This window comes from Poecilia reticulata, chromosome 22 (genome assembly GCF_904066995.2).
Source record: "Poecilia reticulata chromosome 22, P_reticulata-male-v2, whole genome shotgun sequence".
NCBI lineage: Eukaryota > Metazoa > Chordata > Actinopteri > Cyprinodontiformes > Poeciliidae > Poecilia > Poecilia reticulata.
Genome location: NC_088851.1, coordinates 19,383,385 through 19,411,290, shown reverse-complemented (window position 1 = coordinate 19,411,290; position 27,906 = coordinate 19,383,385). Strand labels below are relative to the sequence as shown.

Sequence of the window (27,906 nt, the reverse complement as noted above, 5' to 3'; positions counted from 1 at the left end):
TTCTAATTTTGTTTTAACCACTGACTGGTTAAAATTTAAGAACTTCAAAATCTTTCACGAAGCAGTTGGCAAAATATTAAAGGAATAGACGTAGTTAGCATGTTTTTCACATCACATTGACATGTACTATAGCCTTTTACAACTTATTTATAGAAGTTTAAAGATTTTACTATAACCTACAGGTTTTATTTTATGTCTTTGCCGGAAGTTCCGGTCTTGTGCAACCGGTAGAGAGGAACCGCCTTCCCGTCTGTTGCCAAGTAACCAAAGAAGCTTCAGATTCGCCATCGCTTTATTCCTGTTTAGCAGCTCGCTAGCAGAGTTTACAGTCTGACACAGCCATGGAGGTTACGATGGACCCTTTGTTTCTTGCATTGAGCTATTTCAGGAGGCGAAAGTTTCAACAATGTTCAGATATTTGTAGCAAAATATTGCAAGACAGTCCCTACGACCAGGTAATACCGTTATAGTTAGCAGAGTCTGCTAGTACGCTAACACATTTGTAAAGCTGCTACGGAGTAATCCAGATTAGTATTCTGCGTGTACCATAACTCAGTGAAACTCCTTGTATTTGTATTTATTTAAGCCACCACAATCATTTTTTGCTATTTTCTGCTTGACTTTATGTTTCTTCTCTTCTTTCCTTTGCATGTTTTTTTATGTATTTTCCTCCGTGTATCCTTTACACCCTGGTTTTACTCCTCTCTGTATTTCACTGCATGTCATATTAAGGACTCATCTTTTCTTATCTCAGAGGTAATACAATACTGCTTTCAGCTCCAGTGTTTTCGTCTGTTTGTTTTATGTCCATAATTCATCAAAGGGCTTGATCCTAACATTCACCTTTAGCTGTATTTGAGTGCTATCTATGTTTCTGTATCACAGGCAGCATGGAGCTTAAAAACCAGAGCCCTCACAGAGATGGTGTACATTGATGAAGTTGATGTTGACCAGGAAGGAATTGCTGAGATGATGCTGGATGAGAGCTCTATCGCACAAGTTGCACGTAGGTTTCAGCTCTTCGTCAGCACACCATTGTAAAGTAAAAACCTTAAAAAATGTTTTAATTCTGGTAACACTTTCTCAGTGAGAAATTGTATTGGTAAAACCCTCTTTTAGGACCTGGAACATCACTGAGACTCCCTGGAACAAGTCAGGGTGGTGGTCCCACTCCAGCAGTCAGGTATGATTCCTTTATATCATAATAGAATAATATTATAATAGAATTAAAATCACCAATAATCTTAAAAGAAACTGTTGTCTTAAATTTTTAGGCCTATGACACAATCAGGGCGTCCTATCACAGGCTTTGTGAGACCCAGCACACAGTCAGGGCGTCCAGGAACGATGGAGCAGGCAATCAAAACCCCACGCACTGCAAGCACAGCGCGTCCTGTCACTAGTTCTTCTGGTAGATTCATTCGTTTGGGAACTGTGAGTGTTCATGTGCAAACACAGTCTATCCACAAAGAAACAGCAGGGTTTCTCCAAAAAAGATATTGGACTATTTTAAGATTAACTAGATATAGATTATTTGACAAATTAGCTTTTAGTTACCAATATATATAGTGTCAAATAATATGTATTGAATCCCCTGGTCAAGATGTCTAAAAAGCCTTAAAATAAATAAATATTTTATTGGTACAGCATAGTCTTACATTATAAAATGTAGAATTTTTTTTTTGTTTATTCACTGGGAAAAATATCCCACTTGGAACTATCTATTTTTAAAGGAATTACTACAATCCTGCTGTTGATTTAAAAAGAAATCTTGTATGTATCAAATAAATTCAATTCAACTATACATTAATATTCAATTAGAGAATATGTTCAGACAAATCTTGTTTGTGAGATTAAAGGTACCTTTTGAAAATAACAACCTTAATCAGATATTAAATGAATTTTTTCTTTAAGCCCACATTTCTGTTCTTTAATTGATTTTTGTTGATCTAATGGAGCATTCTAATCTTAAATATTGTATTTTCATTGGTTACTAGCAAAAAATGATAAGGATTAAGAGAAATAGAGGTGTTAAAACATTTGTGTTTGTCTAATTAATCTAAATGTGTTTCACTTAGGGAAGGAGTCACTGAAATAAATAAACTTTTCAAGAGTATTATTATTTATTGAATGGTAGGTTGTATTTAATTTAAAAGACACTGTTTGGACTAACAACAATGATCAAATCAGTTATGCTATGAAATTCCTTCTCTCATTATCAATATACTCTGATTTATGGTAGAAATTTTTTTATAATTTTAAGTGTCAGAACATGCAACTGTACTCAACGATGGATTCATTTAAAGACTTTCTATACATTTTGACAGGTCTGCCAGTAAAAATGACCATCACAGTACACACAAGGCTCTCACAAAAGATTAATCAGGTTATTTCTGAATTTAATTTCCATCAGATGTTTAACACTGTATCCCGCTTTCCACTAGGCTTCAATGCTAACCAATCCAGAAGGACCTTTTATAAATTTGTCGAGAATAAACCTGTCCAAGTATTCTCAAAAGCCAAGTTTGTCCAGGGTAAGACAAAAATCTTCCTTCCAGCAATTTAGTACAATATTTTATTTTTCCACGTTTAATGTGATCCAAATTTGTCTTTGCAGACTTTATTTGAGTACATCTTTCACCATGAAAATGATGTTAAAAATGTAAGTGTTCCTCTCCCGTGTGGAATATATCTTGAGTTTTTAGTTTCTGATCATTGGCTGCTAATATATGTGGCTTAATTTTCTGTACAGGCTTTAGATTTAGCAGCTCAAGCTACTGAGCACGCACAGTTCAAAGATTGGTGGTGGAAGGTTCAACTAGGAAAATGTTACTACAGGTAAGAATGTCTCACAACCATCAAAACTGTGCAGATGTAACACTGGTGTTTCTTATGAAACTGTGCTGTTTAACTTTGTGTTTTACCTTTTCAGACTTGGTTTATACAGAGAAGCCGAGAAACAGTTTCGATCAGCTCTTAACCAGCAGGATGTGGTAGATACGTATCTCTACCTCACAAAGGTAGTGACTAAACTATGACTTCTGTTCTTAGTAACTCTGAGCATGTTTAAGAAATCATTAAATGCAAAATCATGGTTGTTTTATTTCTTCAAGGTTTATCAGCGTATGGATCAACCAATAACAGCCCTCAACCTATTCAAGGAAGGCCTGGACCACTTCCCTGGTGAGGTCACTCTTCTAACGGGAATCGCCCGCATCCATGAGGTATATATGTCGACATAAAGCCTTCTCAGTCTCCTGTCATGATTTAAATTAGATATTTTCTGTTTCTAATGGGATTTCTTTCCAGGAGATGAACAACATTACGTCAGCCACAGAGTACTACAAAGAGGTCTTGAAGCAGGATAACACACATGTAGAGGCGATCGCCTGCATAGGCAGCAATCACTTCTATACCGACCAGCCTGAGATCGCCCTGCGGTTCTACAGGTCAGACAAATTTACCTTCCCGTTAAGCTGGCACCATATTTTCAAAATTTAAAGTGTAAACCTTTTGCACAGTTATGGTTGATTGAGCACGCTTGTTGTCTTCCTAGACGGCTTCTCCAGATGGGAGTATATAACTGCCAGCTGTACAACAACCTGGGCCTCTGCTGTTTCTATGCACAACAGTACGACATGACTCTGTCCTCATTTGAGAGAGCTCTGTCACTGGTGGCCAGTGATGAAGAGCAGGCGGATGTCTGGTACAATATTGGGCATGTTGCTGTGGTGAGTCAGCAAACTATAGAAAAAAAATACTACTTGCACAAAAAGAGCCATTTATTGATATAAAAATCATAGAAGTTAATATTACATTGTGTGTTTAAAGGGCATCGGGGACTTGACGCTGGCATATCAGTGTTTTAAACTGACCCTAGCTTTCAATAATGATCATGCTGAGGCCTACAACAACCTGGCGGTACTGGAACTGCGAAAAGGTCATATTGAGCAGGTGAGAATAGAGATTTCTTTTTTGAGATTTCATGTAGGTGTTTGCCTTTTGAGAGAAAAAAAACAAAACCAGTAAAATGTGTAGTAATATCAAAAGATGGCTACCAATTATACTGTTTTTAAGTGTTCTTATATCTACATATGGATTATTTTTGTTATTAAAGAAGAATGATCCATATTATTACATATTAGCCAATAAATAAACCTTTTAATAAATTTGATTAATCTGTTTTTTGTTTTTGTTCAATTTGTCTCTTTTTTTATATTAGCTGTTCTTGTTTTACACCAGCTGTTCATATTCTGAAAACTTGTAAACGTAAACCGCAACTTCAATTTTTTTTTTTTTCTGTGAGTCACAATAAGGACCTTTTATCTTCTCTTCATCACAGAATTTTGAGTAAATTTTTAGTGCATTCTGATAAGATGTATTTATAAAAATATCTCTTATCCAGTCGAAAGCCTTCCTGCAGACAGCAGCGTTGCTGGCCCCTCACATGTATGAGCCAAACTTCAATCTCTCCATTCTGTGTGAAAAGGTAAAGCTCTACTGTGTAATATAGCGTTTAAACAGTGAATTTCTATCAAGTAATTAATCACTTTCATATGTACATACATATATAATATGGATGTCTTTTGTCTATGTCCAGATTGGAGACCTTCAGAGCAGTTACATTGCAGCTCAAAAGTCTGAGGACGCTTTTCCAGAGCACATCGACACTCAGCAGCTCCTCAAGCAGCTTCGGCAGCACTTTGCAGTTCTGTGAGCCATCAGACATCCGACCAAAAAGTTGAGAAAGTAGTAAAAGACGGGCAGGTTAGTCAGATGGAAAACATTAGTTGTCATTTATGTTTATTCATAACAGAAGGGTAACTAAAAATCCAGATTTACAGAATAAATCATGGGATGACATATTTACTCTAGTTTGATAAAGATGTACTGGGTGTTTCCCATAAATAAATTGCCTCAGTTGAATCCAAATGTTGTTTTGCATAAAGTTCCACTCTGTTGTATTGTAGATATGCACAGAAGGACACTTCTCTTTTTATTTCACACAAATCTTTGTAAAACTCTGGAGAATTTTTTAATGATTAACTGCTAAATTTTGATATATATATATATATATATATATATATATATATATATATATATATATATATATATATATATATACTGCTCCAAAAAATAAAGGGAACACTTAAACAACACAATATAACTCCAAGTAAATCAAACTTCTGTGAAATCAAACTGTCCACTTAGGAAGCAACACTGATTGACAACGGGGACCCTCGTCGGGTCAATCAGTGTTGCTTCCTAAGTGGACAGTTTCATTTCACAGAAGTTTGATTTACTTGGAGTTATATTGTGTTGTTTAAATGTTCCCTTTATTTTTTTCCCTTTCCCTTTCCCTTTATATATATATATATATATATATATATATATATATATATATATATATATATATATATAGTAGCGTCAAATATTTGTTATACAAAAAACTAACAATGTATGTATTTTCAGACAAAATTTTTGTAGTTTGATCTTCCCTGCCATTTATAGGTTATGTAGGATAAACAATAAAGAAACAGCACAAAAGACTCTCTGTAGTGATGCTCAATTGTTGCTTCCGCAAAAAGAAGTAGGACTTTAAAAAGAGTAATTTTGTTATCCAAAAGACCTCGGTGCCATTTCACAAATCCACTTCAGGTTATAATTGCACGGTGCATCATTCCAAGACATGAATGGGTTGCTTTTGGGGTACACTGCGGCACAGTCCTCATTGTTTGAGTTGTTTGGCTCTCCGACGTTCCAGAACCTGAAATAAATAATTGGTAGCTTTGTTGAGAGGTAAATTATGCTCTGACACTGTTTGTTTCAAACTGGTTTATCAACTGTATAATTTTTACCCGTCAGTCAGTCTCGTCCCATCCACCCATTTCCAGACCCCTTCCTCTTCCACGTCTCTCAGTCCGATCCAGAAACCACTTTGCAACATTGGTCTCGAATGCTCTTGATTAATTGTTATGAGCCTAGTTATTCCAAGCTGACAAAAAAATATAAACAGATGTTCACTGATACATATGCAATGTAGTAGAAAAATATTTATCTCATTACGGATTTCTTCTGTTAAACACATTTTGATATATTGGAGGCAGATAACCCAAGTAACACACGTTTTCAAATGATTATTTTTTTTTATTAAGGGAAAAATTACTACCTTCAAAACCAATCTGGCCCTACGCATCTGCATTTGTTGAGATCAGTATTACTAACCACACTAACCTGATTACTGCATAAAAACAGGACTTGAATAGAACCTGTTTGACAGCACAAAGTAGACTAAAAAATTTCAAAAAGTAGCACAACATAGATAGAAATTCAAGAACAGATGGGTTATGCTGTGGCTTGACCCTACAATGTGACCAAATTAAAGCAATTTTGCAAAGAAGAGCGGGTCAAAGTGACGTAAAAGACTCATTGCCGGTTGATGGCAGCTGTTGCAGCCAAGAATAGCACAACTATTCTATTCAAATTAAAATGGCAAATACGTTTTTACAGCACTAAATATTTTCTGAAATGAAATGTAAATGTTAAGAATATTAAAACTTAGACCGAATGTCTTACATGCTTTTCTCTCTTGTTCACAATGGCCAAGTCTCCTCCCTGCCTCCTGCAGGACTGCCGGGCCTCGTTCCACGACGTGCGGTAAAAAGTGTCCGAAAACGGGAAGTAATAGCAGCTTGAGCTCATGAAAGTCCATCCAGGCAAACAGTGTCTGCAGCCCTCCTCTGTTTTTAAATAAAAAGAGGGAAGCATAATATTCTATTGGCTGGTTTGCAATTATAATACGCGTTTGTACATATAGGGATTAAAAAGCCTCTCACTTATCATCGGTAAATGGGATTGCAATGATGCAATGTCCACCTGCAACTTTTCCACCTGCTTTTCGTAGTCTTTGACTCTGACGGTCTGGTGTTGGAGCTCCCACTTGATGACTTGCTGCTCGGTGATCTCCATGGCCAGCTGTTTCTTGACTTCATCCCTACTTTGCACTATAGCGTCATAAGAAGCTTGAAGTTTTCTTATCTCTCCGCTGATGTCTCTCACTATGTTGTTTTCAGTTAGTTTGTTATCTGCAGCCAGTAAATAAAGGAAATGCACATATTATAGTCATTTACAATTAACCTGATAATTTAAACAAACACCAAATTATTATTACATGTAGTTATTGTTTTTGTCAGATTAACCATATATGAACCATTTTTTTAGTGGGGAATGATTTTTAAATTATTTTTAAGAACAGAAATTGATGCAAAGCTCTTAATTTATTGCACATTTTCTGTAATACACAGAATTCAAAATATACATTCTGGTTCGAGCAAATTCATAGAACTAACCCTAATCCTAGGGTTAGTTCTATGACCCTAGGATTAGGGTCATAGAACCCTAATCCTAGGTCATATTTGGCTACATGTTCTTTAGTTAATGCTGAGAAAAACACTAACTTTTTCTTCTGTGGTAAGGACCTGGGATATTTCTGACTGGATATTTACCACCTATTCCTTACGTAATTGAAATATTTCCTTTTGATTACATTAATACTTGCTTGAATCCTGATTTGAAGCATGGTTGTGCATTTTCAGTAGGTTTGGGATTGTGGCTGCGCTTAACACAATTTTAATGTGCATTTAAGATCGTAGTCCAATCTGAACATTCAGTCTAAACCTTTTTTTCTGGATTGAGGTTTGGATAGTCATACAAAATAAAAACTGAGCTGTTTGGCCACAATGACAAGAATGATGTTTTGAGGAATAAATGTGAGGCTTTTTTCTACTTTTTAAAAATATATAATTTAAGTTGTTTGTTGTATAATTATTTTACTATGAAAAAGAACAGTTCAAATCTGTTTTAAAAATCTTTAATTAAATATGTAGCACTTTAATCTGAACTGCATCTGATAATTATTGGTTCAAATTCTGTTTTTTGATTACTTTCACTTAACGTTTCAATTCTTGTTTCAAATACTTGTGTGTTTAGTTTATTGCTTCCCATAAATTGTCTGGTTTTGGATGATAATGTGACATAAAAATCTGACCACAGAAGCTCGGGTTTGACAAATCATTAATCTCTTACTTTTCCATCCTTGATTTACTGGAACACTCTTCAAATCCTATGCATAGTATTAGTTTAAAGTTACTTGGGTAAAAATAACTTACAGTACACTCCCAAGCCAATATTAACCAGTAGCAGAATCACCGCTAACGCTGCTAGGCTCGCTGTTAGCACTTTGTAACGATTCACGATGGTAGATTCAGGTCTCATTGTCGACACAGTCACTACACAGAAAATATCAGACATCAACAGATGGATATTAAAGAAAATGATGCAAAGAATAAAATATAAAAACTAGATAGATATATTCAATATATCACCCATTTTCAAATACAAAAACTAAATGCAAATTTTGAATAAATAATAAGTCCTTATTCTCTACAGCAAAGAAGAAACGATAACGTTTGTGTGTCTGCAATGCTCTCTCATTGGATTTACATACCTTGATTCTCCTGATTTGATGGTAGATGAGGCTCATCTTCAGTGAATTCCTCCTGACTAATAAGTTTGTTATATGGACGACCTGAATTTTGCATTTCCTCCATTTTTGAATGTTAAATTGAGAGTGATCTCAGAAAAAAATCCAGCAGAGATTGTTTGTTAGGACATTGCCCTCAGAGCTCTTGTGTGTACAACGTTACACACAGAAAAAGTTCATTTGTTAAATATTGACAGACAACCGAGTCCCTGGGCCGGATTTTAGCAATAGCCCCATCCCCTGTTATCATTTAGTTTTTAGGAAATTGGTGTTTTGGAAGCAGCATATTAAATAAGTTTATAAAAGAAACTTGCAACCCTACATTAGGTGAGGTGTTTTAATTTGCTGGACAAAACACATTATCATTAAAGTAGAGCTGAAACACTTGCATAACGGTCAGATTTAGGCAGATTTGAAACAATCCTCAACCAAAAAGGGCATTTTATGTGTGTGTGTGTGTATGTGTGTGTGTATATATATATATATATATATATATATATATATATATATATATATATATATATATATATATATATATATATATATATATATATATATATATATATATGTTAAGACTCGGAAGCTACTAACCATGCATGGAGGGTTCCACCCCAAATCCAGCATCCTGAGACTGTACACGAGCCGTAAGGAAGGAGGCAGAGGACTAGCGAGTGTGAGAGCCACTGTCCATGATGAAACATCCAAGGTCCATAAATACATCAAGGACAAAGCCTCAACAGACGATGTGCTCAGCAAATGTCTCAGACAATGGGAAACAGAGGACGAGATGCTGGAGGTACCATCATGGGAGGACAAGCCCCTACATGGGATAAACCACCGACAAATAACTGAAGTGGCTGATATCAGGAAATCCTACCAATGGCTGGAAAAAGCTGGACTCAAAGACAGCACAGAGGCTCTCATCCTGGCTGCACAGGAACAGGCCCTAAACACCAGAGCAATAGAGGCTCAGATCTACCACACCAGACAGGACCCAAGGTGTAGGTTGTGCAAGGAGGCCCCTGAGACAGTCCAGCACATAACAGCAGGGTGCAAGATGCTAGCAGGGAAAGCGTACATGGAACGATATAACCAAGTGGCAGGCAAAGTGTACAGGAACATCTGTGCAGAATATGGACTGGAAGACCAAAGTGGGGAACACCCCCAAAGGTGGTGGAGAATGACCGAGATAAGATCCTGTGGGACTTCCAGATCCAGACAGACAAAATGGTAATGACGAACCAACCGGACATTCTGGTGGTGGATAAACAACAGAGGAAAGCCGTTGTGGTGGATGTAGCAATACCAAGTGATTACAATCAGGAAACATCAGGAAAAAGGAGCACGAGAAACTGGAGAAATACCAGGGCCAGAGAGGAACTGGAAAAGGCCTGGAAGGTGAAGACCACAGTGGTGCCTGTGGTCATTGGGGCCCTCGGGGCAGTCACCCCCAAACTGGAGCAGTGGCTAAAACAGATCCCAGGGACAACATCAGACATCTCAGTCCAGAAATGTGCAGTTCTAGGCACAGCCAAGATACTGCACAGAACCCTCAAACTCCCAGGCCTCTGGTAGAGGACCTGAGCTCAGAGGATGAAAGAGAGATAGATAGATAGATAGAGATAGAGAGACAGAGAGAGAGAGAGAGAGAGAGAGAGAGAGAGAGAGAGAGAGAGAGAGAGAGAGAGAGAGACCACTCGCGGAGGGTGAGAAGGGAATTTTATTTTCTTTTAAGTGCTGATTTGAGTATTTACTGTAATTGCAAAATCCTCCTCCACTTTTAAAGTGTTTATCTGGCAGAATAATTCTCTTTTAAATGTCTTCTAAATGTTAAAAGACAATATGTAAGATTTAACACTGTGACAGAAATAAAAAAATTATTTCTCTGTGTGTTTTTTCAGATTCATAAAATCGTTATTCGTTTGTGAAATCATAAAATCATATTTATTTTTTAACATTTATTTAGGCAATAAGACTTCCTTTTAATTACACAAGCATAGAAAGTGCAACACATACACATGTCAAACTTTGAAATGTTCTAAGCCGATAAAAGATTGTTTAATACAAAGTTTATGAATTGTGAAATCTTTGCTAAACATTACAGATTAGAATGCTTAACAAAAGTCTTCAGGCTGTTCATATGCATTTTTAAATGATTTCATTTATTGCTTTGCCTGATCTCACAGATCCAGTTCAGTAGATGCTGCTGGCAGTTTCCAGTGTACCAAGTCCTCATAGTGTCTCCATAGTAATGAAAAGCAGCACAGTTCCCGCTCTGAGGTCCAGTTTGACTGGGTTGCCCACTTCTCCAGTACCTGTGATATTTAAGCAATACTCAGAAATTCTCACCGTTGTGTTTGTTAGAAGCTATGCTGTTCTTTATGGGTTATGTTATTTTAATGACTTATAATGACAATCATTGAAATTCTTACATTACGGACGTCTCTGTCACATTGTTTGTCCATGTCCACGTTCCCAGATGCTTCACATCACTAAGGCCGATCCAGAACCCGTTCATCCACCACATGCTACTGCTGTCTGTCCTCGGAAAATTCGTACTTATGAGTTGCTGTAAACAACACAACATATGTGATAATGAATTACTTGTCGAAATATAGTGAAGCCAAAGAGAAAATGAAAGCTTAGTAAAGTGAACTCTTTCTTTCAGAACCCCTTTCTGTGTTTTTTAGACAAATTCACATTGTTCCTTTTAAAAAGGATTTACATTTTGACCCACCTGTTCCTCCAAGTTGTTGATTATGAGCAGGTCACCTCCTTGGCGAATGCAGTCAGCTCTGCTGTCTGACCAGTTCTTTCTTGATTCCGGTTCATAGTTAGAAAAGTAGTAGCATGACGTTTTCAGTAGGAGCCATCCTGAAGGGCATCTGTCACAGTTTTTCTCTGTTAAATAGAAATCAAGACAGCTCTGTTTGTTAGATGACATTATTTTTTTATTTCTGGAAACAAGAAAAGCTGCGCTGTGTGTCACAAAGGCATTCTGTTTTTAGACAAACTTCAATATATTCTATTGGAATTTTTTTATGACAGGCAACACAAAGTGGTGCAAAAATCAGAGTAGAGATGCCTCTAAATAAATTCCTGTGCATCTAAAAATTCTAATTGTGCTCCATAAATAGTCATCTAATGATTTATTAATTGTTTGATTTATGAATGTCTGCAAGAGACAGTGGGGAAAATGTATTTCTTAGAAACTTAAAACTACCAAGAGCAGATGCATTGGACAGGAGATTTGTCTTTTCTGTTTGCAGGATGCTAATTTTCTTCTGAAGGCTGTCAGTCAGAGTCTTCTTCTGCCTCATGTCCAGCTTTAGTTGGACATAGTTGGCACGCTCTTTCTCCAGTGAGTTCTGGGCCTCCTTTCTCTGCCTTATGATCTCTGTGTGGTTGCGGAGAAAGTTCACCTCAACAAGGAGGGGTGAAGCAGCTAAATCAGGAACCTGAAGGTCTTTGGCGTTAGCACCTGTACAATAAAAAACTGAGTAAGAGGACACAAACAATATGTCTGGCTTAAGAAGAAGCTTTCTGCTTAGTACATTTGGTCCGGATCTCAACATTTAAGTGTGGGTTTGAATAATACTGGAACATTTTAGGTTACTAAAATTTACAGAGCAATGTTTATTTTTTGTAGCCTTTAACATACCCACAGTGTCTGACTTCCTATTAGTGTAGCAATCAGCTCAGAAATCTTTTGGTAACTTCACAGTCGTGTATGAACAGATTTTCATACTTACAGTAAATCCCAATGACAGCAGCAGAAATCAGTAAAGCAGCATTTAGCAGGCCCAGGCTTAGCACAACCAGTCGCTGGTGTTGAAATGTATATTCACCAATTTCTGCAAACAGACCTTAAAAATATTTGTCAGTGTTAATCTTCAAAGCTAATTCTGTATTGCTGAATTTAAAAAATATAAATAAGAATAACGTTTTAAAAAGCTGAATAAGCTAAACAAGAGAATGTTAAAATGAAGCAATGGTGGGAAGCTGTAATAAAGTTCATTGTAAAACTCTACCTTGTCCAAATGTTCGTCGATGAGAAGGTGAAACCTCATCCGTGGTCAAATCTTGGTAAATCTTTCCTTCGAACGACATCTTTTCCTCTCTTTTTTACTCTGAATTCTGCACTTTACCACTGCTAGTAGTCCACATCGATCTGTTTGTCCTGTTCAAACTAGTGATAAGAGGCACGGGCTCGTATGATCATGTTTTAAATGGCGTTCTGGTGACCGTGTGACTGGGAGTAGACCTCTTGTACCGATACTTTTTGAACGTTTTTAGTACAAACATGTTGCAAACATATTGTATGGCTTAATGGCTGAATAATATAAATACATTTTATAGATGTGTTTGTGTTTAACTGCCAGAGCTAAAAACAAAATTATGATCAGTATCTTGTCATAATGTTTATATATCTTTAAAACCAAAATAAGTTCTCATAAAGTAAATCAGCAGCACTTTGCAGGATGTCTGAGTTGTCTCAAAGAAACAGTGAAAAGAGTCAGAGGGAGCAATTGAATTGAATACCTTTTATAGACTCCATAATCTAAAAGATGAAAATAGTTTTAAATCTCATTAAAATGAGAAGGATATATTGACAAATGTTCTTTCTTGTTAAAGAGATGCTGCTCCTGTATTTGTTTTGTAGCTCTGGAAGTTAAATCATTCCTTACATTCACCCACAAAATAACCAAAGATAAATATTGGAACAAACTAATTTGAATTTTTATTTTTGTTTTGGTAAGCTTGTTTTGGTTAGTTTAACTAACATAACTTAGTTTATGTTAGTTTACTGTCTTTGCTTAGTTGATCTTAATTTATCTTTTATTTGAGCTTGGTTTGTGTTATTTATTTTGCTTATTTTTTCTAAGTTAATTTATCATAAACTGAACTAGTAATGCAAAAATATAGCAGACAAGGTCACATTTGTTTGTATTACTAATTCAGATAGCTTATCTTGCATTAGTTTCTAAAGTTAATTTAACATATTTTTTCATTGTTTGTTAGTTCACTTGGCTAAATTACCTTAGCCTTGCTTTGAATTTTTTCTTTCTCTTTTTTACTCTTTGCAAAGTATCTTAAAGTGCTGTATAAAGCAGACCCTTTATTTAAACTCACCAATACATTAGGATGAAATTTATTGACAATTTTTCATAGACATGCAGCAAATAAATTCAAGATTAATATTTGCAAAAAATCATAGCAAATGTGGCACAATGACAACACGTTTATATTTTTTTAAGGCTAATGTCAAAATGGTAAGTCTTTGAATGGAGAGCTGTAAATGCAGTTTAAATGGACGTTAATCATATGGTATTTTTCTAGTCTGACTACTTAGAAGCACATTTTAATTAGACTCCTTTAGTCAGTCAATCTTACAATTTTCACACATACATAGATATGCAGATTAGTAGACAACTTGTTATGAAATGCTGCAGGTGGCGGGAAGCTTGTCTAATGATATACAATTACAGTTTTTGCTGAGACACTTCCACCTCATTATTGGATTTTTCTTTCTTTTATTATGGAGGTGTAAGTGATCACTGTATTTAGACTATTGATTATTTGTTCCGTTTAGGAACTTATAAGTTGGTGCTTTCTCACAAATCCAGTTTTGTCTTGATCCACATTCTAAATCATTCCAGGCCCTGAAGAAGTTTTCAGTAGGGTACACTGCTGCGCAGTCCTCGTTGCTGTGATAATCATCTGGCTGCCCAACTTTCCAGTACCTGTAACAAATAACAGATTTAATATAAAAAGACCATCATCCCCATTTCCAAATAAGAAAGTTATGTTAACAATTGTTGAAACTGAAAAGAAAGAAAGACTTATTTTCAGTAGTTCTGGCTCGCAACTTTTCAAAAATTCTAAATATATGTTCAAAAGTTAATTGTGATTATTTGCTATGTAACAATAAACAAATGATTTGTGATACCGTCACGAGTTAAAGTCATTGTTAAAGTAAATGAGATATTGTTTAAAATAATAAACTCCTACCCTTCAACTTGGGATGTTCCGTCCAACCAGTGCCAGGTGCCTTCCTCTTTAGAATCTCTCAGTCCAAACCAGAAAGCACTTCTGCTTTCTGAAGGATTCTGACCATGATTTAACAAGTAATTTACGATTGTCTTCTAATGGAGGGAAAATAAAATGTAATTGGTTAAAAAAAAAAAATCATTATTTTACTAAATGTAGACGTCAGAAATCTTAACTAACCTCTTTGTCTTTGGTGTCAATGACTGGAAGATCTCCTCCATAAATCTGGCAGAACTCTCTGGCTTTTTGCCATGATTTCAGGCCAGTGTTGTTGGAAGAGAAGTAATAACACACCAAGTTTATGAAGAGCCATCCTGGAGGGCAGTGACTGCAGCCATCAGCTGTCAAAGATAAAAGCACGAGTACAGAAAATTTGTAAAATAAAATGCACGCAACTCCATCAAAGTTTTAGTAAATATACGTAGCATCATGTCTCACAGATCTGTGGTACTTGTGATCTCAATTTTCCAAGGTCCTGTGTAACTTTCTCAATGAGCACTTTGTAGTCTTCAGTCCTTTTCATCTGATGTTCGAGCTCCCACTTGGTTTCTTTCTGACTGTTCATTTCACCATCCAGCTGCTTCTGAGCAGAATAAATGTTTTCCACTGCCGTCTTATATTGCTTGTGAAGTTCGCTGAGGTCTTTTTCAAGGATTTCAGTGTCTTTGAGTGTGAGGTGAGTTTCTTGCAATCCACTGTCTGCAAAAACAGAAGAAAATCAGTCTGTTATGAGAAATATTATTTGCAGCTATTCTTACTGAAATGCAACTTTCAGAGCAACACAACTTACAATGCACCCAAAGGGCAATATCAAGTATAAGTAGAAGACCAGCAAGAAGCACCAAGATTACTGCAGCCTGTCTGCTGCGTCTCCCTGGAGTGAACAAAGTCACTAAGCAAGAAACATAAGGAAACGTAAATAAATGAAACAGTTCCTAGTTATATTTATGTCCAGTATAGACATCGCCATATCAAAAGTCTCAATATTTGAGCTTTATATTCAGCTATATGCAGTATTTACTTTTTTATTCTACGTTTAAAAAATATTTCTAAAGCAATGTTGCTTTGAAACCTATGTAATCTCATTTAAATCAATTATACTGCAGAATTTTTTAATAGCTTCAGAGATTAAATTTCTAACATAAGTAAAAGTGCATATTGTCGACCTTCAGCCCGTCATACCTGGTTGCCTTCTTTGGTTAGATATGCGGAAGGAATTATGATCTTCAACGTGGAATTCCTCTTCACAAATCAGCATGTTAAATCCATCAAGTTGTGTGTTCTCCATTCTCCTTGTTAAGCTTTACTCAGTCATGGACATGTGAATGCATGGATTATTTTAGACCTGCTTTTGCTGAGCTCATCAGTAATAAAATTCTGATGAATGTTCAGTTTTAAATTTGAATTTCACTTTTCTCCTGAAAGGAGAAGTGAAATTATTGTTAAAGTTTCCCCACCCAAATGATGAATCGTGCTTCCTAAAAAAACAATTTTACTTTTATCAATTTAAAAGTAAAATAGTTACTGTTTGAAAAATTAACCCTGGCATCCAAACATGGCCCAGTGAGATCAATTTCTTGCAAAATTATTGTAAAGATCATTTCATACTCCAGCTACTCCTACTGAAAAATACTACTGATATCAGTCCATTTATATTTTCCACTCAACTTTCACACATTTTAGAAAATATTGATTTCAGTTTCTACCTAAGCTTCAATTAGAGGGTCAGAAATATTTATCTACTGAATGTCTTCAGTATATTTGATTCTTTTCAGTTCTAACTGAATATGTATTTCAGTAAATCAATTCATTAAGCGAAATCACATTATAATCACACACAGGATGATGTTTTTCTTTATTTCTGTTAATTGTGGTGATTTTCCATTTACAAGTCATGAAAATAACATTTAAGTTTAGAATATTACATCAGAGCAATAAAAACATATTTAAAGCGGTATTATGTATTCTACTGGCATATTGTTCCATTTTAATACTGTACATATCAAACATAACTTTCAAGAAATGTGACACTTTGAAATTGGCCTGTCTGTTTAAGAAGCTCCTGCTCTGTCCGACACTGCCTTCTGCATGTCATCACAACAATGCTCCATTATGCCATTTACAACCATTCTTATGAGCTTTGTACTAAGAAGTAGTTCAACTTATGAGGTCAGCAGGTGTTTGTTAATTGCTATTGCTGATAGTCTGGAGGAGCTGTGTGGGGAAGGTGTGGGGTTGAATCTGGGGGGCAGAAACTCGGCGAAGGACTGTAGCTCCAAAGACGATGTTTGGGGAAATAGGCGGTGCTTCATGAGAGCAAGTGTTAATGCATTAATTGTATGTCAACAACTCACTTGAAAATTTCATGTTCTCTGCTGTGTCCAAAACAGAGTACAGCCCAACTTTTTAAGATAGCAAAATAACAATTAAAAATGAATAAAGACACTCAGAAACAAGGCTAAAAGTAAGCAAATAAAACAAATCTCAAGTAAAGGCATAGTTTTAAAAAGAACAAGAACTAAAGTTTTATAAAGAAACATAAGAACCTAAAACATACAGCTTGATTCAGAATCAAAATACATACAGAAATATGGAAATTACAGGACACAAAAACTGAAAGTTTTAAAACTGTGGAATGAACTGGATAGCTACAGCCAACAGTGACAAAACCAAAATCACACACAAAATAGCCATAATACAAAGTCAAAGTACTGATGACCATGACAGCTCTCATATATTGTTTTTTTTTACATCTGAAAAAGCACAATCACAATTATGTGACACTTTCTCTTGTTCAAACTGGCTATTTGTGGTTGTAATGCTGAAATCTGCTAGGTACTTGTGTACACAAGATCCAATATTTGTTAAAATACTAGTGTCAAAACTTTGAACACCTTAAAATCATAATAAAAACATTTCAAAAGTAAAGTCAGTAGAAAGCTCAAATTAATTTTTAACTGAAATCCTTTATTTTTGGGAGTGTAAGCAACTGATTCACATGTTTTCAGCTTTGGTCGATTTCACATATCCACTGTAACTGTCTCTGGTGACAGACGCCATCATAGCGTGTTTTCCAAGGATTCTCGTCGCTGTAAACTGCAATGCCACAGTCCTCTCCTGTGTGCATGTCATTTGGCTCCCCATCCATCCAATACCTTTGAAAAATGAAAGTTTTGAGTAAAACAGCAAGAAAAAAGTAAAATGTCAAGAAATGTTCAGTGTCTCAAACCTTTGTTCGACCTCTGTGACATTATTAAGCCAAACCCAAGTCCCCTCTGTCTCCATATCTGTGAGGCCAATCCAGAATCCACTTGTCCAGACATTTTGACCACTTCTCATATCATTAATAGTATGACTGACAAATTCCTGCAAAAGCGCAAACAGGTTCAGAAACAGTACAGTTTCGCAAGTCATCCACATTGCTGGCCACTGTAAAATACGTGTAAAAAAAAAAAAACTTAATATAAATGTAGCACAATTATACAGCTGGAAAATTAATCCGTGGTCCCGCACCTAAAAAACAGTCGCCATCTAAATAACCCCAGTATGCCACTCTTTGCTGAAGTTTTGTACATTACAATAACACACAGTGATGTTAACAACATTTTTTTTAAAAACACTTCACTTATACCCATTTTAAAAGAATAATTGTTATTGTAGACACAATTGTGCCACAAATTATTTAGCTAAAAACAATTTCTCATAGTTTTTTCCTCCACATAATAAATGTACTCAAATTGAAGATTTTGTGTTCCCAAAATTTCATTTATACACAGCTGTAAGAGATCTTTATGCTACTGCTTTTTAGACATCTATATCAGGGCTACAAATACACGTCGCTGACACCAAAGTTAAAAATTACACATTTACATTCCTCACTGCATGTTTTTCTCCTTAAAAACAACAACATGCAGCTTGTAGGTTTTTTCAACCCACCTGCTCGTGCTGGTTGTCGATCACAACAAGATCAGCTCCACGTTTGATGCAGTCCTCTCTGCTTTTATGCCAGTTCTTCTTCACAGTAGTGGACTCAGTGTAAGAAAAGAAATAGCAGCTCGAGTTGAAAATAAGCCATCCAAGAGGACATTTGCCACAAGTTGAACCTGAAATAAACAAGTTATTTATGTCTTGCCAGCTATCTTACTACAGTGTTCATCATAAAAAAAATTGGTAGGGAAACGTTTCTGTCTGACCTAAAGCCGATATGTTGGCCTGTAGGTTTGTCTTCTCCACTTGCAGAGCTTCTACCTGCTTCTGAAATCCATCATTGATGATCTTTTGCTGCTCAATTTGCTCCTTTAGTTGTGTGTGATTTTTTATTGCGTTTGCCAATGCTCTCGTGGCTTGCTTTTCAGCTCCGATCACGTCGCTGTGGTTGCTGCGAAGAAAAGTGACCTCACCGATGACCTCAGATGCAGCTGAGTGGGAAACCAGTAGAGAGGCTTGTTTGGCTTGAGCACCTGAGTAGATGAGGAAAAAAGAAACTGTTAGAAAGGCAAACTATGAGTTTTTAAAGATGCATGTGAAGGTTTTTTAGGGTGGAGATTCCGCAAACTCAAATAGGAGCAAAGGTTTAAAGTTATTGTACACCCTCCCATGTGAGTGAGTCATTTTGTAACCCTGTTTGAAATGGAGGAGAAATTCACTGTATAGTCGAACTTGTGTTTTCAGTAATAGTTTTAAAAGAGACACTGAAGTTATTTTTGTATGGTCACTCCACCCTAAAACATATCTGATCAAAAATTATTCTATAAAGACACAAAGTTATTATGGCACTCATAGCTGCAATGAGTGAATATAAAAATATGAGAAGCAATTTAATATAAACTCTGCAAACCAAATAAAGTAAACAACCAAGTTTATGTCACAACCAAGTTTGTGACATTTATGGATGTTGAAACAATTTGAGGTTGGTTCCTTTTTTGTTGCTTTTCTTCTTTTTTTTTTCTTTTTTCTTTTAGAAAAAACCTTCTGAATGAGGTAATAAGCATTTTTATAAAATGTAGTACTTACATTTAAAACCAAGAACAACAGCAGCTACGAATAACACAGCATTCAGCAGTCCAAGACACACGATGATCACTTTGTAGTTTCCAAATACAGATCCTCCTGGAATTATTAACCAAAAATATATAAGAATGTATTATTTACATGATTTGGATTTGGATTAAAAATGTCATTGAAATTATATCTAGTAAAATAAAGTAGTATAAGAGTCAAAAACAAATTAAATTAATAACAACATTTTTTGGTAAGCTTCCAAATCAAAAAGTTGCAAAGAAACATTTAGAGTTTAAAATGTTGTTGGATGCAGGCTTTCAAATAAATCCAATATGTAAAACAATTTTTGACATTTTTATATTTATTCACACCGCATGTGGTTATTTTAATAAAATATGTAGTAGATACTTGAAACTATGAATTAATAACTTGATAGCTATTTCTTCTTAAGTGTCTAATTCCGAAATCATATATTAAAACTTTTTAATGCACAGTGATGTATTATTATGAAATGTATTTATTTATTTTGATGTTAGTGGATAGAGTAAAGATGGCTATTAAAATTTCTGTTGTTGAGTTGCCATTCATATTATCCTATAGAGTATTGGGATCTAGTTAGTGAGTCACAATGGCAGTTTAAACTGTTTCATGACAAACTGGAAAACACAGAATAATAAAATAAATACAAAAATAATTACACTTAAGATATAACGATTTCTAATTTTGACAAAGTATTTCTACACTTGATTACTGCATATACTACTTTATATTTAAATTAAATTATCCTCTTTCATGATAAAAGTTTTTATTCCTTTCATTAGGAATAAAAACTATTGGCCCACTGTACTCACAGCCAGTTATTAATTTTCTCTATCTATCTTTTTTCTTTTATCAGTAGTCAAATTTGAATAACTAAGGAAATAAAAATGTATAAATAAATAAGATATGTGTGTCACATAGTAAAATGGTGTAAATATGCACCTAAGCTTTACTCTTGTGGGTTTTCTGGTGAAATATGAAGTAAAATATTCATGTTATCTCTACCACCTCATTTTGAAAACATAATTAATCCCTTTTCTGCTTTAAATGGAAGTGAAACCACAAATAGACATTACATATGAATCAAATGATCCTTTGATTAATTTAAGATCTTACCTTGTCCATCTCTGTTGAAGTTCTGTTGGCGCTCCATGACTGAACTCCCCGAGAACGGTACTGACTAGCATGTATCTGTTCTTCCTTTTTTTATACACACTAGCAGTGGAAGTACAGTCATAAAAAAGGATGGATTTAAGTTTTTTCTGTCCTGACACAGTTACAAAAAAGTGAAATATGGACTGGAATTTCCTGATTGATTCATGTATGTTTTGTTAACTAAATTTTCTGATCAGCAACCAGTAATAAAAACAAACATAAAGGAAGGGGTTATTTATTAATTGCTTTAAATTACAGAATGTTATATTCAAATACTAGCTGCTTTTTTTTATTTAAAAAAAGATTTAGTAGAAATTTTAAGTTGATTTTAGTTTTATGTTTAAAATAATAAAATTAGAATCCAGAGAGATACTTTTTGTATACGTATTTTATATTTCATATGATACACGTTTAATTCGCCAACATTAAAACATATATTTGTGGTGCAAACATAGACGATAGAACACCTTTGAGTTGTACAGAGAAGACAGCGCTACCTACAGTCATATTTTGATGGTTGCAGAATTAGGTGCCTACATGTGCAAAATAAATAAAACATTTTACTTCTCTCTATGAATTTGTTTGAGTGTTTTAAGCAAAAAGACATGTCTCCACTGATTCATTTTCTGATCACAAAAAAATAAAAATACTCAAATGCAGGCTTTTAACATTTAATGAAATATAGTTTCCGGTATTGTGCTTTGGGAAGTGACGCAGTAGTTGCCCAAGATAACTCCGTTTCCTAAGATAACTTTTACTCAATTTCCCTTCGACGTTTGAAGTTGACATGTAAAGTATGCTTCCTAGAGTAAAATAACAATCCATTGGCAGTTTTTAAAAGTGTTAATTTCAGCTGAAGGTTGCCTTTGTTGCTAACAGATTAGCAAAAATAAAGCTAACCGCTAGAACAGAAGCTAAACTTAACCGGAAGTTATCTCTTGTTACTTTCACAGTAAAATACTTCATAACGCATTTAAAGTTGGAAGACTTTATTTTGGAAATTGAATGAAAAGTTAACTGAGCGTCTTCACCATAATGTGTTTTACTTGATGTTTGTGTAACTAATGTAGTTGCACTCATTTGGCTGCGATATCTATTTGTGGCTGTGTGTGCTACATGCGGCTTGCAGGAATCTGGTCGTGTTTTTTGGTCTAGCAGCTTCTTCTTGTGGTCGAAAAGGGCTAATATGGTACATGCCTGCGCACTTATGAGTATTTCATGAAGTGTTGTCTTTAGGCCTTGTCGGGTCATTTCCACCCCTCTGTCTGTGGTTAACAAATCCCCCAGTAGAAATGTCTCTGGAGGACTATGAGAGACATTTCGACTCGCTAAACTCGGATTTAGGCGGCGGGTCTGTGGTCAGCGAGCGATCAGCTTCAGGCACATTTAATGGCGAGGAGGAGAAACTGCATTACATTCCTATCAGGATCCTCGGAAAGGGGGCGTTTGGTGAAGCTACTCTGTACAGAAGAACAGAGGTAAGTAGGTTAAAGCTAATTCACACCAGTATGTAGTTCGCAGAGTCTTTCTGAAGTACTTTTTCCTCTAACATGTTTTCACATGTTGACGATTTACAGACACAACTTTAATGCACTTTATAGGAGTTTTTGTGCGTAATTGGTATATAATTGTGAGTTCGAAGGAAGGAACAAATAGTTAATACCTTAGTAATTAAATATCTGAACACATCTGAACACATGGTGTTTCTCTGAGTCAGGGGGTAAAAATACTAAACAACCTGATAAAGAAGTCTGGTTTTGTTTTGGGGGCTACTCAGATTATTGTGAAAGAAGAATAATTCATAATATCAAGAAAATTGGAGAAAGATGATCCTCCTCATGATACTGACTTACAATAAAATTCAGCCAGAGGCTGCTGTAATACAGACCACTACAAGAAATCCTTCCTGCCAACAGCATCTACAATAACTCTGTGTGGAAAATTGTACAATATGAATTACAGCCGCATTTGTCTTCTCTCTGGGATTATAGTATTTTTTAAATGAATTTGTATTCTACCCCCGTTTCTCTGATGCACTTAAATGCAATTCATTGCAACAATTTGTCTGGAGAAGTCACCTGACGAGTAGAGTTCTCATGCCTCTAGTTTAATCTCAGTTTAAATTCTGCTTTTCTGTGAGGATGTCAGTGGTATGTTGAAGAACATTAACAAGGACAAGACAATCAGCATTCCATGGCTTAAGCATACAAATGGGCACTGTTCATCATATAATATGAAAATGGAAAATCATTTTGGTTTACTGAGAGATTAAATTCCATGCCTCACTTTCCGCATGAAGTCTGCATGTTCTCTCTGTGCATTTGTGCGTTCTCTCCAAGTACTCCAGCTTCTTCCCACAGTCCAAAAACGACTCTGCTAGTTCAATTAGTCTCTCTAAAATGTCCTTTAGGTGTGAGTGTTGTGTGTGTAAATATTATTATAATATTTTATTTTTTTATTTGCAGTCATCAGACGCTTTAGAGTTATATCCTCTCATGTTTCTTTTTAGTCGTATTGATTAACAATGACCAGCATTTGCTTCAGCCGTTTTCTTGTACTGTGTTTTGTTTGCAGGACAACTCCCTAGTTGTGTGGAAGGAGGTGGACCTGAACTCGCTCTCGGAAAAGACGCGCAGAGATGTCATGAATGAAATAAGCATCCTCTCCATGCTGGAGCACAACAACATCATAGCGTACTTCAATCACTTCATGGATAAAAACACTCTGCTGATCGAGATGGAGTACTGCAATGGTAAGACAATAAAGTTTCATGGTTCGTTCTGTGACTTAGCTTAAAAAGAGAGTCCTAAAGAGCTGTGTCCTCGCAGGAGGAAATCTGAATGACAAAATCATCCAGCAGAGAGGAAAGCTTTTCTCTGAAGAGGTGCAGGATCATCATTTTTTTTGTTTGTTCATTTCAAATACAGATATTTGTGATTATGTTATTAATCTCCTTAATGTTTCTGTAGATTGTTATATGGTACTTGTACCAAATCACCTCAGCAGTGGCCTACATTCACAAGGCTGGGGTCATACACAGGTGAGATGTTATTGTTATTGAGAGGATCTTGCAGGCCATGTGTTTGCTTGAAACACTTCAGGTCAGTGGCTTGCAAAATTATTATTTCTCAAAGATTTTCACATCCTGTCTTATTTCAAAACCAGTTTGCAATGTACTGCAGTGGGATTTTATTTGCTAGACTGACACAAAGTAGCAGAGTTTATTTTCAGTGGCCAGCGTTTTTGTTTCTAAAGTGATTTTATAAATAAAGGTGGAATGGAAGTTATTCCTGACATGTTGTACAACTAGCTTTGTTTTTGTGCGTAGGCTGATTGATTCCCTCTTGTTTTGATTGAAACCTAATCTTATAACATTGTACATCTTTCTCATATTTTCATTTTTTCTTTCTTTTTTTTTTGCTCTCTGCATCACAGTAAATTTAAAAGAAGCATCCCGGGCAACCACAATAACCGTCCCCGTGGGAAAAACAATTAGGCGGTTGGACAGTCTGAAATTGTACAATGTAAACAAAGAATTGAGACAAGAGAATTTGACTCAAGTCATTTGGGGAATATTGTTCGGTGTGATGTGCAATGTCTGCTTCCTGTCTTTCTGCGTTCTGCCTTAGAACCAAAAAGTCACGTTTTTGTTATCACATTCTTCGAGAAGCATAAATGGCAGTGAACTGCAAAAACTGTTCATGTAGCTTTTTCTCAACAACAGTAATAGTTTTGTTGATATATTCTTGCACCTGAGCTATGATTCTCTGCATCTCTTCTAGAGTTACTTTAAACCAGTTTTCTGCTTCTCTCCTTTATGCTTTTCTTTCCTGGCCTGCACGGCCGTGTTTTTGTAGTTTTGAAAATGTACCAGACCGTTTCAGTTTTTAGATGATGGATTAAACAGTGCTCAGTTAGATCTGAAAAGTTGGAGATGTTGTTTTATAATATCACAGTGTTTAAAACATCTCCTAAGTCCCCTATTAAATTTATAAGGATATTAAATTACACAAAGATGCAAAGTGGATTCCATTCACCTGATTGGTGATTTCTATAGAGATATTCATGGGGGACTGAATACAAATGGTAATAATATTTTTCAGGTTTTTATTTCTAACACTTTTAAAAGCCATTACCTTCTTGTAAGTAATGTACTACTTTGCGTCGGTCTATTCTATAAAATCCGAATAAAAATACCTTTATGTTTGTGGTTGTGATGCGACAAAATGTTAAAAAGTATCTTCACAAGCCACTGCAAATGACAAATGTACATTAATTTGGTCTGTTTTTCATTTAGAGACATCAAAACTCTGAATATTTTCCTAACAAAAACCAACCTCATGAAACTGGGAGATTATGGCCTTGCAAAGAAGCTAGACTCTGAGTTTTCAATGGCAGAGACAGTGAGTCCTTCTCAATCCTCAAAACATTTGCGTAACTTAATTTCTGTGTTGTACCTTCTCAGTTTACCTCTGGCTTTATTAAAACAAACACTCTATGATGTCTTAAGATAACTCTGTCTCCTTCTTCATGCTGTCTGCAGTGTGTGGGAACTCCTTATTACATGTCACCTGAACTGTGCCAGGGTGCAAAGTACAACTTCAAGTCAGACATTTGGGCCATGGGTTGTGTCCTTATGGAAGTCTTGACTCTTAGAAAGACGTTTGATGCCACGGTGGGTTTTATTGAATTTTATGCATGAAATTAACTTGCTGCTATAATAATTTTCTCTTTTCTTTTTGTGTCTAAATAGAACCCTTTAAACCTCTGTGTTAAAATCGTCCAAGGAAACTGGACTATGGATGTGAACACAGATTGTTACACCAGTGCGTTGATCCAGCTAGTGTACGAGTGCCTCAATCAAGTGAGTGAGGGGAATAATCAGTCTTATTGTGAATCGCTTCTAGTAATAAACAGTCTTGGGTAAAAAAAGTGCCCCTTTGATAAGCATGTGATGTTTGTGTTGCAGGATCCTACAAAGAGGCCAACAGCTGATGAAATCCTGGACCAGCCTTTCGTCTCCTGCCTCCGACAGTAAGACCATTAATGAGTTGTAAATTAACCTGCCTGCAAATACGAATCCTTCCCTGAATATTTGTCTTTCTGTTAGGGAGCTTGACGAGCGAGTTGTTATGCTGAATTCAGCAATGAAGAAACCAAAGTGAGTCAACATACAGTGTGTGAAATGTTCTGGAAGCCTCACTGTCATTATTTAAGTCCTGTGTTGTGATTCTGTTGCTTTCCTAGGCTGAGCACAGCGAGTGAAACTCCTGTTGCCGTCGTGACGACACGCTCACGGGAGGTTTATTACTGGGGAGGAGGGAAATTCACCCCCCAGAAGCTCGACTCGTTCAAAGCTGGCAGCAGCCCCCAACACGTGTGTGCAGGAGAGAATCATTTTGCAGTGGTGACTGTAGAAAAGGAGCTGTACACATGGGCTGTAAGTACCAGTCGTTCACCGTAAAGCAGATATTTTAATGTTTGTCTTTTTTTAAATTATTTTAAAGCAACTTTTTGCTTTCTTAGGATGTGCAAGGAGGAGCAAAGATGGTGGGCCAGCTGGGGCACGGGGACCAGGCTTCGTACCGGCAGCCGAAGAGGGTGGAGAAGCTTCAGGGGAAGGCTATCCGGCAGGTTGCATGTGGGGCCGACTTCACTGCCTGTGTAACGGGTGGGTTAGAAATGCATTCAAAACTCACCAAAACATGTTTCGGCTGCTGTTCTGTAAGATTTTCCATAAAAAAACAAATTCTGCTTCTTCTTGTGCAGACGAAGATCAGCTGTACATGTTTGGGTCAGACTATTACGGCTGCATTGGTGTTGATCGTGAGATGGGCAATGAAATTTTGGAGCCGGTGCTTCTGGTGTTTTTTGAGGAGCACCGCGTGCGCCAGGTTTCCTGTGGAGACAACCACGTTGCGGTACTGACCCAGAACGGTAGCATCTACTCGTGGGGCTGTGGAGAGTATGGTACGTAGTGTTTCTGTTGAGCTTCATGTTGTAGCTCAACAGCAAGTAAAAGGACAAAATGTCCAGTTCTCAGTTTGCCACGACACATGTAGAGGACTCAGCAGACAAAATGAAGAGAGGGTGATCTGGTCTTTTTCGCCCACATGCAAAATGTCATGTGTGGCAGGAAACCTAAAACTGCTTTCTTCTTTCCTGCGTGTTAGAGTCAAAATTCTTTGCCGATAATTTGTCTAATTTGCTTGTTTAGGTTACTATTTTTTGTTTCTGTGCAAATTTTGACATTTCCGTGTAAATTTGTCAATTTAATTCAGCATTAATTTGATTAAGACCGCCTTAGTGCTGTTGAACGTTATTACTTGTTTCAACGGTAGAGCTTGGTTGATTTGGCGAGTCAGGAGTTGGAATAGCAAGCATTGATCAGTTTCTCAGCTTTGTACATGTGTGATCAACAAGAGTTCCTGTAATTGGGAAAAGTAGTGAAGTGATAAGGTGGAAACAAAATTCCCTTCAGTGTGCGATTGTTACATTCGATTGGCTTATTGTAGTAAAGGATTTTAAAAAGCGTGAAGTACCATGCGCTTATATTTCTGGTTTGCTGCCGCAGGACGTCTTGGCCTTGAGTGCGAGGATGATTTCTCCTCTCCGATGAAAGTAAGACTCCTGTCTGTGTTTTAAATATATCCAAGTGAAAAGAATTAGTGTTTGTGTCTCTTACCATCTGAAGTCATGTGCACTGTTTTCTTCTATTAGGTGGAAGTTCCTAGAGGTGCCAGCATTTCCTCAGTGTCATGTGGCAGCGATGGCACCTTCTTTCTAACAGAGATGGGCAAAGTGTTGGCATGTGGAAACAATGATTTCAACAAGCTGGGGTTGAACCAGGGCATCTCTGGTATCAAAAACCACCCAGGAGAGGTAATAGGTTGTACCTGTAACTCTGTAGCAATAGGCTCAAGCTGATGCAGATGTGTTCATAAACTTTCTTTTGTCGTTATTTCTTAGGCTTACCAGGGGATACCATACATCACCACTCTAACCTTGGTCAAACAGCTGTCCCGCTTCAAAATCCAAGTCATAGCTCCTGGGAAGACCCATACAGCTGCCATTGATGGTACGGCAGACGGCAGATGCCCAAACGTGGAATATCTTAC

At 36.3% G+C, this 27,906-nt stretch overlaps 5 protein-coding genes across 8 annotated transcripts in view; 2 read left to right on the top strand and 3 right to left on the bottom strand.

Moving 5' to 3' along the window:
* Nucleotides 1-236: 236 nt before the first annotated feature.
* Nucleotides 237-4,932, top strand: ttc8 (tetratricopeptide repeat domain 8). Of its 2 annotated transcripts, XM_008400242.3 has the most exons (15): nt 237-455; nt 733-756; nt 886-1,006; nt 1,120-1,183; nt 1,275-1,434; nt 2,445-2,534; nt 2,618-2,662; nt 2,753-2,838; nt 2,933-3,020; nt 3,114-3,224; nt 3,310-3,449; nt 3,557-3,731; nt 3,832-3,954; nt 4,406-4,489; nt 4,601-4,932. In XM_008400242.3, exons 1-15 carry the CDS (start codon nt 342-344, stop codon nt 4,715-4,717), a joined length of 1,542 nt encoding a protein of 513 aa, XP_008398464.1. In that variant the 5' UTR covers nt 237-341; the 3' UTR covers nt 4,718-4,932. The 2 variants fall into 2 exon arrangements, with proteins under 2 accessions (XP_008398464.1, XP_008398465.1); XM_008400243.3 differs by lacking the exon at nt 733-756 and having other exon boundaries at nt 238-455.
* A 477-nt stretch (nt 4,933-5,409) lies between these two features.
* Nucleotides 5,410-9,003, bottom strand: LOC103459071 (uncharacterized). The gene is made up of 6 exons (XM_017302373.2): nt 8,507-9,003; nt 8,169-8,288; nt 6,837-7,085; nt 6,577-6,740; nt 5,859-5,995; nt 5,410-5,767 (listed from the first exon to the last, which is right to left on the bottom strand). Exons 1-6 carry the CDS (start codon nt 8,607-8,609, stop codon nt 5,617-5,619), a joined length of 924 nt encoding a protein of 307 aa, XP_017157862.2. The 5' UTR covers nt 8,610-9,003; the 3' UTR covers nt 5,410-5,616.
* A 1,282-nt stretch (nt 9,004-10,285) lies between these two features.
* LOC103459039 (C-type lectin domain family 12 member B-like) lies at nt 10,286-16,351 on the bottom strand. 3 transcript variants are annotated; one of them, XM_081603382.1, is made up of 11 exons: nt 15,776-16,351; nt 15,384-15,485; nt 15,032-15,292; nt 14,774-14,934; nt 14,555-14,688; nt 12,574-14,286; nt 12,295-12,408; nt 11,766-12,023; nt 11,280-11,443; nt 10,975-11,111; nt 10,286-10,857 (listed from the first exon to the last, which is right to left on the bottom strand). In XM_081603382.1, the coding sequence occupies exons 6-11, from the start codon at nt 12,650-12,652 to the stop codon at nt 10,701-10,703; spliced, it is 909 nt and encodes a 302-aa protein (XP_081459508.1). In that variant the 5' UTR covers nt 12,653-14,286; nt 14,555-14,688; nt 14,774-14,934; nt 15,032-15,292; nt 15,384-15,485; nt 15,776-16,351; the 3' UTR covers nt 10,286-10,700. The 3 variants fall into 3 exon arrangements, with proteins under 3 accessions (XP_081459508.1, XP_081459509.1, XP_008398467.2); XM_081603383.1 differs by lacking the exon at nt 15,384-15,485; XM_008400245.3 differs by lacking the exons at nt 10,286-10,857; nt 10,975-11,111; nt 11,280-11,443; nt 11,766-12,023; nt 12,295-12,408 and having other exon boundaries at nt 14,085-14,286; nt 15,776-16,089.
* Nucleotides 16,352-16,429: 78 nt separating this feature from the next.
* Nucleotides 16,430-21,068, bottom strand: LOC103459040 (C-type lectin domain family 4 member E-like). The gene is made up of 6 exons (XM_008400246.3): nt 20,750-21,068; nt 19,607-19,702; nt 18,787-19,053; nt 18,530-18,696; nt 17,823-17,959; nt 16,430-17,748 (listed from the first exon to the last, which is right to left on the bottom strand). Exons 1-6 carry the CDS (start codon nt 20,784-20,786, stop codon nt 17,598-17,600), a joined length of 855 nt encoding a protein of 284 aa, XP_008398468.2. The 5' UTR covers nt 20,787-21,068; the 3' UTR covers nt 16,430-17,597.
* A 731-nt stretch (nt 21,069-21,799) lies between these two features.
* Nucleotides 21,800-27,906, top strand: part of nek9 (NIMA related kinase 9) — a 12,655-nt gene continuing 6,548 nt past the window's right edge. The window contains exons 1-15 of the mRNA XM_008400247.3: nt 21,800-22,266; nt 23,363-23,540; nt 23,617-23,672; nt 23,758-23,828; nt 25,086-25,191; nt 25,332-25,463; nt 25,542-25,652; nt 25,758-25,822; nt 25,899-25,949; nt 26,036-26,228; nt 26,315-26,459; nt 26,558-26,758; nt 27,363-27,409; nt 27,509-27,670; nt 27,758-27,866. Of these exons, the coding sequence (XP_008398469.2) occupies nt 22,081-22,266; nt 23,363-23,540; nt 23,617-23,672; nt 23,758-23,828; nt 25,086-25,191; nt 25,332-25,463; nt 25,542-25,652; nt 25,758-25,822; nt 25,899-25,949; nt 26,036-26,228; nt 26,315-26,459; nt 26,558-26,758; nt 27,363-27,409; nt 27,509-27,670; nt 27,758-27,866 (1,813 nt within the window). The 5' untranslated portion in view covers nt 21,800-22,080. The remainder of the gene's footprint in view (nt 22,267-23,362; nt 23,541-23,616; nt 23,673-23,757; nt 23,829-25,085; nt 25,192-25,331; nt 25,464-25,541; nt 25,653-25,757; nt 25,823-25,898; nt 25,950-26,035; nt 26,229-26,314; nt 26,460-26,557; nt 26,759-27,362; nt 27,410-27,508; nt 27,671-27,757; nt 27,867-27,906) is intronic.